This window comes from Ambystoma mexicanum, chromosome 3p, assembly GCF_040938575.1.
Source record: "Ambystoma mexicanum isolate Mex_15411 chromosome 3p, UKY_AmexF1_1, whole genome shotgun sequence".
Lineage (NCBI taxonomy): Eukaryota > Metazoa > Chordata > Amphibia > Caudata > Ambystomatidae > Ambystoma > Ambystoma mexicanum.
In genome coordinates this window covers 864,478,904-864,493,085 of record NC_090925.1, presented here as the reverse complement: position 1 = coordinate 864,493,085, position 14,182 = coordinate 864,478,904, and the positions used below count along the sequence as shown (strand labels likewise).

The 14,182-nt window shown below is 47.6% G+C and overlaps 1 protein-coding gene across 3 annotated transcripts in view; it reads right to left on the bottom strand.

The window, feature by feature from the left end:
* MVP (major vault protein) overlaps positions 1–14,182 on the bottom strand; it is a 352,386-nt gene that overhangs the window by 190,204 nt on the left and 148,000 nt on the right. For all 3 annotated transcript variants that reach the window (XM_069652030.1, XM_069652029.1, XM_069652028.1), the window contains exon 4: positions 13,558–13,681. In XM_069652030.1, the coding sequence (XP_069508131.1) occupies positions 13,558–13,681 (124 nt within the window). The remainder of the gene's footprint in view (positions 1–13,557; positions 13,682–14,182) is intronic.

Below are 14,182 nucleotides of genomic sequence, written 5' to 3'. Positions count from 1 at the left end.
CCCTGCAGTTGGCCCCCAGATCCAAAGGATCTACATTAAGCCGGTCTATGGTGAGTACACCTGGCGACCGCAATACTGCTAAATCGCTCAAGTCCAAATGAACGAAGACCTAAAGTTGCACCAGCTCTAGTAGTAACACTGAGAAATCAGGCTTGCCTCAGATCATCAGAGACAGATCAGTCTAAAACGTGGAGTGCTTTCGGCACTGAAGAAACGCCACAGAAAACAAAACCCAAAGAGCCTTCACCTCATATACATTCAGATAAGGATAGAGGTAGTACACCTACATAGGAATCCCCCCAGGGCAAAACTCCAAGGCACATATGTCAAAGGGAGGTACACCCCTACTGCTGACACTCCACATAAGGGCCTGTTAGATTTCTTCACATCTGAGAAACAGAAAGCATGGGAGATGGAAGAGGAGCCATTTAGGGCCTCCAAAACAAACACTGATGTCCAGCAATCTAAACGAGTGTGGGGCACTGAGACATTCTCCACTACAACGGCAGATTACCTTCTTCCTAAAAGCACAGCCTAGAATCGCCCATTTCAGGGTCTGGCCCAAGCAAAAAACTTTGGGTAGCCTTTGAGCATCCTGAGGATCTTTTTTTTTTAGGAGGAAGGGTATGAGGAAGGGTATGATGAAGACTGAGCATCAGGAAGCAGAGATCATCACGAATGAGGACGACATTGGGAATCCAGGGGATTACCTCATGAACCCGTCTGAGAACATCATATCCTCGATTACTACTTTGAGTATACTGCAGTGCTCAGAAGGGCAGCAGGCCTTTTTAGGATTAAGGCACAGGAATCGGGTGCAGATCGACACTTCAGTGAAGACATTTTTAGATGAACACAAACCTGTCTCATTGCATTTCTTTAATGCAATCTGTGAGAAAGCACTTAGCACCCTCTTAAAACCAGCTGCTACAAAAGCACTTCATGCATGTGTAGAGAGAAAATATAAGTCTATACCATCTGACCACCTACCAGATTCCCTAGTAGCCACAACGACTAGGAAAATAAGTAACACCACTCACAATCTCTGAATCACGTCCCAAGGAGGAGTGCGGGAAAAGCTACTTCATGGGTGGAAAATTGCAACACCATCTGCATTTAGTGTTTGCATTGCAAACCCAACTCCCCTGGTGCGTTGGTACAGAGTCCAGTGGGATGAACTCTGCATCTTACTTAAAAGGGGTGCCTGAATCTTTGCAACTAGCCTTCCAAAAGATTTTACTAGAAGGGGAAATGGACTGCAAACAGTTATCAAAAATGCATTTGGCGCAGCAGAGTGTGGTGAGTCAGGTTGCTGGAGTTTCTGTCATAAAGCATCACACATTATTCTATGGTACAGCCTTTAAGCTAGAGACATGGGCAAGTCTGTTGGACAAGCCGCTAGAGAATTTGCTGCTCTATGGCGAAACAGTCTATAAGGCACTAGTAAAAGTCAAAACTGAGCATGATACCCTGGAAAAACTGGGTAAGCCATACCAGCACAAGGGCGTCTTCCAGTAGATGCAGCTTTCGAGGTCACAGTTATGTACTGTCAAGCACTCAGTGCCCCATATTTCCTCCAGAGGATGGAATAGAGGCTCCAGTGGCCATTCAGTCTTATAATTCACACCACAAAGACAGCAGTCGTGTGGATTAGAACAGGGTAGAGGCCAACCTGCTAGGGTAGTGGTCTGCAACCTTTGGTATGTATATTTCCTACTTACCAAAAAAAGATAAAGCCCAGAGACCATTGCTAGATCTGCACCATGCAAACAAATGTGTGAAATCGCAGAAATTCAGAATGACTGTTGCATTTCAGTTCAAATTGCTTCCTTTTGGGATTGCATCGATCTTGTGTGTCTTAACAAATGTAATAGCAGTGCACTTGCTCCATAAGAAAATCTGAGTACCTAGACAATTGGCTCATAGCAGTTTATATTGCAACCCGTTCTGCTCATCGTTTTCTGGTATGTACGTACAGCAAGATAACCTATCTTAATGCAAGCACCCCTTCCAAGGCCGTTATCAGATCAAGGGCATACCTGTTTTGAAGCGTCATTAACTAACTACCCTAAACTCTACCTTTATCCCATTGAATCCCTTCACTGTTGCGTTTATTGTCTGTAACAATTCCCATTTGGTTATTTGCAGCCATTTAGCATTGGTGCCTGCTTACAAACCAGGGGCCAGATAGGAGGTAAATAACATTGCAGTTCTGCCAAACAACTTAAGTTCATCTGGTATATCATCTTAAACCTCAATTGATTTTGCCGAAAAGTAGTTCTCCCTCAAAGATCCTAGTATTCTTGGGTGGGCAAAAACTGCCACATTACAACTGGACTATTAACAATATTGTGCTGGAAAGAACTGCAGCTCTAAAAGACTTGGGTTTTGAGGTTACAAATACCTTCTCTAAAAACACTGGTACGAGTCCTTAGTAGTAAAAATGCGTCCTGTGAAGTCTCAATTAAGGATTATATTTCACAAATACTACAAATATTCATTAAGTCCTGCCATTAAACTTTATTTGTTAAAAATTGAAGCTGTTTTGTTGTATGGGCTAGATTTATGTCTTCATGATATTGGTCAGATTCTTAATTCTTAGCACTTTGCAAGCACGATTATGGAAGCAAACCTTGGGTCTGGCAAAATCAGTACCTAATGCATGTGTTCAGATAGAACTGGGTTTATCAAGTTTATCTTTGTGTTTTCTGTGGCGTCAGTGGAGCATTTTTGCCAAAATCCAAGATCCCCTTAGGAACTCTATTTACACTGAATTTGCAAAGATGCTTCAACTAGAGCATCCACTATCTGTCTTACTCTTTAAGAAAAGAATGGACTGTGCATTAGTGCGTATCAACATTACTTAAGAAGATATTATTATACGTGCTGGATATGCCAAAAAAAACTATATCAAATGGATTGGGTGGACTCCCAAGAGGAAATTGGTTCCTATGATTTATATCAGGAATTCGCACATCATTCACACAAAAGGTTACCGAGACTAATGTACATTGAGTGCTTCCCTGATGGCCCAATACGTGATATATATATGCGATTTCGTATGAACCAGTTGCATATGTTAGAACGAACGAATTAAACATTGGACATCTGCTGTTGGTGAGGGATGTAGATTCTGTAATGTGAAGTCTCCACCAGAATCCATTAAGCACCTGCTTATCTATTGCAGCTATTTTGACAACGACAGAATTTTATGTTTTGGGGGAAAGGAATGTTAATAGTACCAACTTCGAGGGAATTTCTTTGGTCAAAATGTATGTAAACCCCTTTAAAGCATTTATGTCTTCATGCCTTCATGCCTTCAGCATTGGGATGATTTCTGTTTAAAATTGAAGCAGAACTGCTAGAAAAAATGAATTGCGTTGCAACTGAATGACTTTAAACATACAGACCCTAAGAAGCAGGGGGGGCTTCAAATGGTGAATTTGAGTTTCTAAACCAATTATTTTTGTTTCTTTCTCTTTTATCATTGTTGTTGTTTTATTTTTGATTTTTGCTATGTTGAGTAGATCGCAACATTCTACATGCTAAAGACAAAAATTTGATTGCAAGTTGTGGGTTTTTCGATATTTGTATCTCATGTTAAGTTGTATTTGTACTTTTATTCTTTTTCCTAAATGTTTTATGGTGTGAAAAGTTTTTTCTAAACTGAAACACACAGTATTAATAAAAAAAAAAGAAGAAAAAAAAAGTCCTCCCTCTGAGTATGTTTTAGGGCGAGAGACCTTTTCTTTCTGGCGTTTGTGGTCACCAGGGGGAAATAACAGATCAGTACCTCACTTTGTGGTACTACTAGAGCCACTGAACGATTCATTACTATGCAGCATATGCCTCTCCAAATCGGGGGGCACTGCATAAAGGCCTTTGACAAGCGCAATAGAGGTCCATTAATACAGCTGTGCCCACTTTCATGCCTGGCGCATCAAAAAATGCATTGGCAACATGTGTTCATCCCTACTTTCACTGAACCATTGTTCCTGAAACACATGGTCAGCCCTTTGACCAGTATTGTAGGTACTGGTCCAACATCTTCTACCCAGGTATGCAATTTAGAACATTCGCCCCATTCATTGAGGCACACTTTATTTGCATTCCCTGCAACCCCTTTTGTTGTTTTTATGAGGGCTTGTGTCTTGCAGCCCATTGTTCCCTCAACCCATCCTTCTGCCTTAAATATATCTCTCCTTATGTGTAACCGGGGTCTGTCCCAGCAGCCAGGTATTTTTTTTCCTTGTGTATCAGTGCACTGCATCAATTTGTGGTCTTCTATTCACACATCTCCCCTATTCGGGACCGACAATACATATTTTGTTACATTTTGTTGTGTTTTAACGTTGGTCATCGGGGCCTTTTGTTTTATGAAGCTGTCCGCTCCTGGGGAGGGGGTCATATACATACATTTCCCACGATTCAGAATAACAGTGCCTTGCAAGTGGCAGCTAATCTGTGAGACGGTGATGGATGCACAGCAATTAGCTGTGGCCTGTGTGCCCTGCAGTGGCCGGCCCAGCCCCCAGCATGCCTAATTGTTATCCAACAGAGCAAGTCCAGGGCAACCCGCGTCCCGCAGAGCCACTCAGCAAACTGCGGACAGCGTGCCCAATTACAGGTCAATCCCGCAAAATACGGGACAGTTGGCCACCATACTTATAACGTTTTTCCTGGGCAGGGAAAATGCGGCCAGTGTGGCTAGCGAAAGCAGACCAGCTAGCAGATACAGAGGGGGTTAAAAGCACCCCAGGAAGCAAGAATGGGTGGGTTCTGTGGGTGAGGTCAGAGGCAGTGGAGGCTGCAGACTAAAATACCAACAGGAGGGTAGACTGTGGAGGTGATTCTTGGAGCAGGTGAGCCACTGGTTAATGAGCACAAGAGGGACTGTGTCGTGAGGGTGAAGGAAGAGAAACAGATATGGTAAAGAGGGAGTGACAGAAGTCTTGTGTGAGTGAACCGAGGGTTTTTGGGTAGGTGGCGGTGGAGTTATCCTAGTAGTGTGGAGGAGGGAGTAGCAGCGTGGAGGGAGTTTCAGAATGGAATAGGGAGTAGCAGCATGGAGGAGGGAGTAGCGGTGATGTGTAGTAAGTAGTAACATCACAGGGTGGAAGCAGGCTTTGAAAGGGTGAGAAACAAGAGTGAGCGACGGGTGCAGTTGGGTGGTGGGGAGGTAGAACATATAATAGCGAAAGGGAGAGGAATAGGTGGGCATGATAGAAGGAAGACAGAGTCGGGCAAAGTGCCTGTAAGACACACACCAATAACCCTTTAGAATTACTAAGCACTGGATAGTGTAGAGACCGCCTACGAAGCTCCTGAGGGAGTTAAGACTGAAGAGGCAAGCTGCCTTTATGTCTTCAACTTCAGCAAAAGTCACAACCTATACAGTAGGGGTCACTAATCTGTATGTACTAACCTGGGGTTATGGGTGCCTGAGTTAGGGCGGAGGTACTGTTGTAGACAATAAGAAGTGACTGCCCTATGGGCCCTTGAAATCTTAATAAAAACCCTGGCACTGCCTGCGAGACTTGGGGAGTATTTCTCAAGCCACCCCCTGTATGAATGCACAAAGAGGCATGCGTGTGGTGCACAGAGTCATGTGTGTAGGTGTACACTCAAGAGCATGCATGTTCATATGGGTGCACACACCCCTCTCTGCACACAAACACACATAACAGTCTGTACACAGATCACCATGTGCATATACATTCCATGTACATGCCTCTATGCGTGCATGCCCTATGCACATGCTCACTTACTTGTGCAAGTGATCACACCTGTACATGCAGTGGGAGAAAGAGAGCAAAATAGTCATTCAATGTGCTTTGAGTAGTGGGGTGATCCGATGTGGGCCGCTTTCAGACCGCGTAGCCTCAGCTGAACAATGTCAGGCTTTCATCCATCTATATGTTCACTGCGATATGGGACTATTGAACCCTATTTTGTTAAATCACCAAATATGCATCATCGCTCTGGACTCCTTCGCTTTAGATTAAACTTGTGGCATACAAGAGAGATTTTGATGAGGTGGTATCCAACTGTCTGTAATAATTGTGCAGCTATTGTCAAAAAATGAAAGAAACTCTTGAGCATATCATAGTGCATTGTCCCAAGTTGGCACACATCAGAATTATCCACTGTGGAAAATATTTTGAAGAATATCGAACATTAGATGATCAGAAGCTATGGTGCTATCTATTTAATATACAAACAAGACTAATAGGTTATGCAGTAACAAATTACTCGAAGGCAGTAAAATTGGAAGCTAGTGATGAAGACATTGGGGTCATTCCAAGTCTGGAGGTAAGGCACAAACCATGCTGGTATTGATTTACCGGCATGGTTTTCCGCTCAATGCCATTCCGACCCCTCAGACCGTAAATTACGGCACCGTAAACTACAATGCCGCAATTTACGGTCTTGGGTCGCGCGCGCGCACCACCATGGCGAAATTAACGCCATGGCGTAAACCGGAGTTGATTCCAAGTAAGGACCACACGTAAATTACGTCCTCCTCAAGGCCGTAAAGTACCTTACCGGCATGGAGTACATACAGGCATCTCAGAGAAGGAGTAAAGAACCCTGAGCAGTGGGACCCAGAGCCACAGGTGCACACATGTAACACAGACGGAGGCCAGGAGTCTGGCATAGTAGAAAAGGAACACACCCACACACCACCACCCTCCCACACCAAGATGACACCAATTGAACAATCAAGTCCACAACCACACAAACCCCTGCAACAACACCAGGCCCCCCCACTGGGGAGACACAGGGGTAGAAGGAGGGGGGAGACAGGCCCTGCATGCAGCACCAGTGCATCCTCCGTTACCACCCCTGCAGCCCCCATGCACACGTTGCATGACTTGACGCTCTAGGAGAAGGCCTGCCAGACAGACACCCCTGACCACCTAGACTGTGACACCGTCACCACCATATTGCGGCACAGACACAAGACAAGCGAGCACCATACAAATGTACAGTGCCAACCCGGCACAAGTGATGGTGTTGCCTGTGCCCCATACCCATGCCAACGGCACCCACCAGCACACAGTGGCATGTCACAACCGTCCATTATGCGGCCACATATCCAAGTGCCCTTACACCCCCCCAAACACATCCCCAAACACACAAGGGTCCACCGATCCCCAACATGGACCACCCATGAGAGACACAACAGTAAAGCTGGACCAAAAGCAAATGGAGCCATGGCAAATAATGTTGCCCCTGACAGCACCCACCGGTCGTATGTGGACCAGCTTGGCATGCACGTTGCGGACATCAACTGCAAACAATACCACTCCCCCTACGTGCAGATGGAATGCAACACTACCAAGAACCGCACACATGGGTGGGCCCGACACCAAACAACTACACATGACTCAAAGAGCCTGCTGAAATGACATATGATATGATATGGCATTTGGAACGCGTCCATACACAAGTGTCTCAAGGCGCGACGAGGCAGGGAGGGGGGAACAAGGGGAAGACAGACAACGATCCCACCAGGCCAGGCGTGACACAGACCGCGCAAGTGCAGGGGTAGTGAGAATGGAAAAAGTGCAAGTGGACGGGGGAAGTGCAGTACAAAGTAAGTCGAATATCAAAAAACAAATTAATAGGGCCAGCTGGAGGCAAGTGCAAGGTAAGTGCAGACAAGTGCTGGGAAGGGGGGGCTGTAGGGATAGAGAGACAGTCCCACAGTGCAGGGGTTGCCAGGGAGGCAGTGCAAGTGGAGAGTGGCTGGGCCCAGGACGGAGGTCGGCGAGAGTGGCCCAGATCCAGATCCTGTGCAGTTTCAGTGAAGAATTCAGCAGGGGAGAGGGAGAGAGAAAGCAGAAGCAAAGAGGAAGGTCATGAGGTGCTTCCGGAACCAGAGATGGTTCTCCTCAAATATCAGGGATGCAGGAAGGCTGTTCCAGAGGGAGGCCCCTGCCGCGGGGAGAGATCTATCCCCAGCTCGTTGCTCTGAGAAGCGGCTGACCCCGAGTGAGTCAGAGACGGATGAGCAAAGGTCTTTGGAAGAAGACATTCAGGAAGAGAGATTAGAAGGAATTCATGCCCCAGGCCCCAGAAGGCCTTATGGACAATGCATAGTGTTTTGAACTTAAGGGAAGGAGGGAGTGGGTGTGCCGATGAGGAGAATCTCAGTCTTACTAGCATTAAGGCAGTGTTCATTGGCTGCACACCATTCCTGGATATCAGACAGACAGTCAGAGATGAGGGAAGGAGAGGAGGACGCCGAGGGTAGGCTGAAAATTTGCCGGGTATCGTCCGCATAGCGCTGAAAGTTTGGGCAGAGGGTGGCGATGCGGTGGCCAAGGAGTGCCAAATACTGGTTGAACAGCCAGGGAGGGAGATTAGATCCCAGGGGAACACCACAGGTGGAGGAAAAGATGTCAGAGAGGAGGGCCCCAAGTTGGACCTGGGAGGGTCGATTGAAAAGGAAAGAGGTCAGCACGCTACCGCGCCACATGGCCCAACATGCAGGATGACCTGTCTGGCTGGCTGTTGAGTCGTCTGACTGTGTCATGCAAGTGCACTGGTGCCACAGGGTGGGTGCCTGCATGAACCAACTGCGTAGAAAAGATGGAGCCATTGTACGTTGTTCACCCTGACAACAAACCTGCCAAAGAACCAGGGCAACGGCACATATGAACATATTTTCACTTTGCCAGAATAAGGCACCCACATCACACTACATCTACACCAACTGACAAGGGACACTACACCAGCACCACTCATTGGCGGACACCACAACCGCATATCCGAGGGCACACTGCACATTCACATTGCGGCATCCCCCAGCCTGGCACCACATTGGAGACCCACCCCTAGAAGTGGAATTCACGAAGGACAGCAGGGGTACGATATCACGTCACCGGCATGGCACCCCCATAGGAGTGTTGGGAATCACCATAGAATGGATCAGAGCTGGATGATGGACATGATCCACAGCCAAATGAGAATGTACACAGTACACAGCACCAGAATGATCCGACATCAGAACAGCAGCATGCGACAAAGGAACATGTACCCCAAGATGTCCACACCACCGTTCACGGACCATCATGTAGACACGACACACCACAGCCTTACATTGCATGGGACACATATTTGTGTCCCTGATCGTGCCGAATATATCTATGTACATGTACATATGGCCATCATCGAAAGCCTGCCATGAAAACCAAGTGCTGTTCACCACCATGACAGTCCACACACCCACCTCATTTTGCGACACATGCAGCTGTTGGTGGATGTACCCTAACAGCAAGCCACATGACCCCTGTCATGAACCCCCTGAACAGGCCCATGGGGCAACCAGACCATGGCCATACCCGTGCATGCGTGTAGATGCAGCAGTCACCAGGTTTGCATGATGCACATATGTGCCCGCGAACCAGGACTGGTGGCTGACCCCTCCACTGATATCTGGTGTCGAATGGGCCCATGCCATATGTGCAGATGGACAAAAAGTGCAATGAAGCATGTCCACAACGGTTCAACTTTGCAACACCAATTGTGTATTGAGATAACAAGAAATGAAAAAACAGTGCTTACTTCAGCAAATGCCCATGCCCCCTCCCCCAACTCCAGAACACAACATCACCCCCCTCCCCCCAACTCCAGAACACAACGCCACCCCCCTCCCCCCCCAACTCCCGAGCAGTCGTCCCATGTAGGATCTTGGGACCACATGTGGCAGGAATGGCTAATGTCCCTTGGAGCCCTTGTCTGGGGGAGGCAAATCCTGTTTGCGCAAGGAACGCCGGAGGCGTCTCTCCGGGCTGCCTTGCGTGGCCTCACTTGTCTCGGACGTGCCCTCCTGCTGCGGCTCCGTATTTTGACTCCCTGCCTCAAGGGCATTAGCAATGCGGTTCTGGACATGGCATAGCCGGGTTGTATTGTCCGTCAGGGAGTCGCACAATCTGGTGGTGCAGTCATTGAGGGACTGGCGCATTTGATAGAGTTCCTCATGCAGTCCAGCCCTGGTCTGGCGATTATCCTCAATATAGTTCCCTATGAGATCGCTCAATTGCTGAACTCTGAACTGGTCAGGTGAAGTGGGGCCATCGGATGATCTACTTGCACCAGCATGCTGTGCAGGGGGTTGTATGGGTGGACTGGGGGGGAACGACGTCACACCCCAGCGGGTCAAGTTCAAGGCTGTGCACTGGTGATGGTGCATCCCCGGAGTCACTGCATGATGCAAGTGCCACGAGGCATGGTTCCAGCATTTGCATGCTCTCCTGGTCGTCCTCCAACATGGGCCCCTGGATGGGTGGCGGGCTGGGCTCCCACTCATCTGGTGCGGTAGCGGCAGCCTCCCCTGAAATGCTTGATTGTGCTGAGGTAGGGGTCTGCTCGGCTGCCACAGATGTTGTGTGGCTTGCTGGTCTGCCAGCTTCAAGTGGCCTTTCCGTAGGCTGAGGGGTGGTTTTCTTGGCTGCTGTCTTCGGCCTGGCCCTGCCAGTACCCGCGGAGGTGCTTGGCCGGCTTCCTTGGGGCTCTGAGCTGTCATGGTCTGTGCCTGTGGGGGTAGGAGAGAGGGACAACATTAGTGTATGTGCTATGTCCTATTTGCATGCATGGTTGAATGGACATTTCAGTCATTCACGGGTTGTTCAGTTTGGGGGGTAGCTATGGCAGTGGTACATGTGCATGGTGATGACATATACACATGTTTGGGAGTGATTCGGTGTGCCCTGTTCATGTACATTTCGGCAGGTACTATGCCTACCACGCTGGACGGTGTGCATGATGGGCTGTGCAAGTCAGTCCAGTATGGTTGATGTGCGTTATATACTCGCACTTGGGCCAGCATTAGGCGGCACTTGCCTCAGCATTTGTTGGATGGGGGGGATGCGTTAGATGGGGGGAGGGCAACACGAGAGGATGCCTTCGATGGCCCCTGGGTCAGTTTACATGATGCAATGGACATTGCCAGTGTGCACTGTCAACACTCACCTCCTTCTGCAGAAGTCGTTCCGCCGCACTCCATGGTCCCCACGCCCTCTATGGATTCTGTGCCAATGAGCTGCGCGCAGGTCTCCTCCCACGGCTCTAGTTGGACCTGTGTACTTGGCCCACCTCCCGTCTGCAGGGCCTGGCTGCGGTTGGTGGAGAGGAGGCCCCGCACCCGCAGGTCGTCCCACCGCTTGCGGCAGTCCCTTGGGGTGCGGGCGGTGCTTCCAACAGCGCTCACCCTCTGTGCCAGTTCCGCCCAGATGGTCTTCTTGCGGAGGGTTGATTCCCTGCGCATGTCGCCACTGAAAACTACATCAGCATGCTCTGCAAGGTGGTCTACCATGACCTGCAGTTCATCGGTGGAGAATTTCAACTTGCGGACGCGATCCGCCGCCCTTTTTGGTGCTTTCGGCATGTCCTGCGGTGCCTGGTCCGGTTCACGACTTTACTTTCCTCACAGGGCTGCTGGCAGCTGTGGATGGCAATGGATTGTGTTTTTAAAGATGGCCGCCGCTCTCCTTCCCGTTCCTGTGCGATGTCGTAATTTCCAGATCCGTTTTTCGGCGGAGATCGTAATTTACGGTTTCTGTAAATTACGGTCACCGTAATTTACGGTCACCGTTATGCACTGTCGCTAATGCTTACAGGGCGGTGTAGTACTTTACGTGTCGGTTGCATGCCGGTAGGGGTTTTTCGGGGGATTTTGCGGCAGGCCGCGCGGTCCTTTTCCGGCATGGCGGAAAGCGCGTGTCCGTGAGCTCGGAATGGGCCGTAATTTTCGGACTTCAACCAGCACGGTGTCGTACTTTTCGCCATGCCGGAAAATACAGTTACTTACCAGCATGACTCGGAATGAGGCCCATTGTTGTAGTAAATAAGAGTTAATTGAGAAATGAAGAGAGATGTTGATGGAGATAATTTTACTCTGGATTATTAGGGAATTTCCTTGTTTTAATTTGTTTTGCTTTTTTTAAGTTGTACGATTAGAGGTAATAAGTTGAATTTTAATCTTATATATCATAAATTGACAATGTACAATTTGGATGAATTATAAAAATGAAATGTATTTTATGTTTTGTAAAATTTGACATGTTGAAATTTTCAGCCAAATCAAATTAACAATTAAAAATAAAAATTAAAAAATGTATTATATATATATATATAGATATATATATATATATATATATATATTCACTGCAGAGTTGCTAAGATTCATTCTGCAATGGCTATATCATTTCTGAAATCCTCTAGAGTGGAGTTCCGAAGACCAAATCTGAAGCCTAATTACAGAATATCTATCATGCTTGCCCAAACCTCCCTTAGTGGCAGTGAAGCCAAATCGCCTGGCTTCCCTCTTATGGGGGGAGTGGACTGGCACGCCACAAAATGCATTACACATAATATACTGAATATAGTTATACTATTAAAAGTATCGCACACATTAGAAATACGCCTCTCAATAAGTACTAACAGTTGGTAACATGATACAGCATATATATATTTAAAAATAAAACAAGGATTCAAGTGAACCCACCTCATTCCATAACCCCGTGGAAAGGGTTTCCTAACAGTACAATTCTACCACGTTACAGGTTATATAGCCAGACAGAGAGTTTAAATGGCTGAAGGATGGAACTAGCCGACCAGGTAATTAACAGTAAGTAAATAGAGTAATGTGTTAATAAAGGGCCTAGTTCGGCCACAAGCCTAGCAGAAACAGATAGATGCAGTTGAGCACAATTTGGCTATAAAAGGGCATAATGTGAGCGATTGACGACATACATAGAAAATCCCCAGTAAACTTTAAAAACACACTATCATGAAAACCCCAGGGCCCGGAAGGTAGCAAAGCCAAAGAAAAATGGCGGTTCCTTGCAAGTAATAGTGTCACTTTTACAGAGTTGTCAGAGTTCCTAAACGTTTGTCAGTGATTTTCTAGAAGATAAACCCACTCAGTAGGTTGCTGGCAGTTGTTGGAAAACGTTAGGTAAACACATCATTGACATCCCAGAGCTGCAAGTAAGCAGCAAGCACCCAGCTGCAGAGACCTGGGGACCTCACACAGAAGAGTTCCAGACCCTGGTGTCGGTAGCAGAGGGGCTGCTACCAGCCTCAAGCTCAATATCTGGCTTGTATACGGTTAAGGGGGCACAGACACCACTCTACACAGGGAGAGCCAAGAGAGGAGGGTTACAGGAAGGGGGGCATAGGAGTCGGGGACAACTACCGACATTGCTGGTTGAGGCAGAAACGACCGGGGGAACGCTGGCACATAGGCGAGTATGGGGTTCAAGACTGGTACTGGACAGAGGCGGTTGGGGTTTCCGGTCAATGGTCACAGGTGCAGATAGAACCCAGAAACCAGGATCCCAGCAAAGAAAAACTGGTGGTGAACCTCTAGGCATGGGTACTGGGTGGCAGAGTGGCATGTGTGGCTTGGCATGGAATTTGCCACTAATACGTTTGCAAGGGCGGCAGCCTTTATTCATTACTTTGGGAAGTTTGGGGAAGAGTAAAGGGTTGTAGGTTCTCTCTCATCGCCACATTAGTCCACCAAGCAACCCAAACAGTACTCACCAGGACCTTCAAACAGCCACTCGTCCCCTGCCACATACTTCTCCCCAGCGTCATCTTCAACGTCAAGGAGGGCCTTCAGGTGCAGGGCAGTGTTAGCCAAAACCACTGTGAGCTCGGTGATGGACTGATGGGAGGTTAGGGTTAGGAAAGAGGTAAGACACAGGAGAAAGGAGTGGGGAGAGAGGGGATAGGTTCCGAAAGGAGAGGCAGGAGGATGGAAGAGCAGGAGCAGGAATAGAATATGGCAGGAATGAGAAATGAATGACAGGGGGGGTAGGTGAAGGAGTAAGACAGAGAGAGGGGACGTGTACAAAGGAGAGGTCAGAAAAGGAGAAGCAGTAGTCATTTTGGGAGGAATGAAAGGAAGAGAAAGTGGAATGATGAGAAAATGCAGGAAAAGTCAATTTGTGTGGTTAAAAAAAATTATTTAACAATTCTTCTGTCGTAAATAGTATGTGCATAGTATTTACAGCATATTTCAAACACAAAAGCATTTGCTAAACCAGTTCAGCAAAAACCTTGAAATAGCTTTTTATTCCGATTCCTTTCAATAGTGTGAGCAAGGGTTGCACGTTCCTTCACCCACCCTACCAGCAATGGCACAGACCCCACCACCCTACAGCCT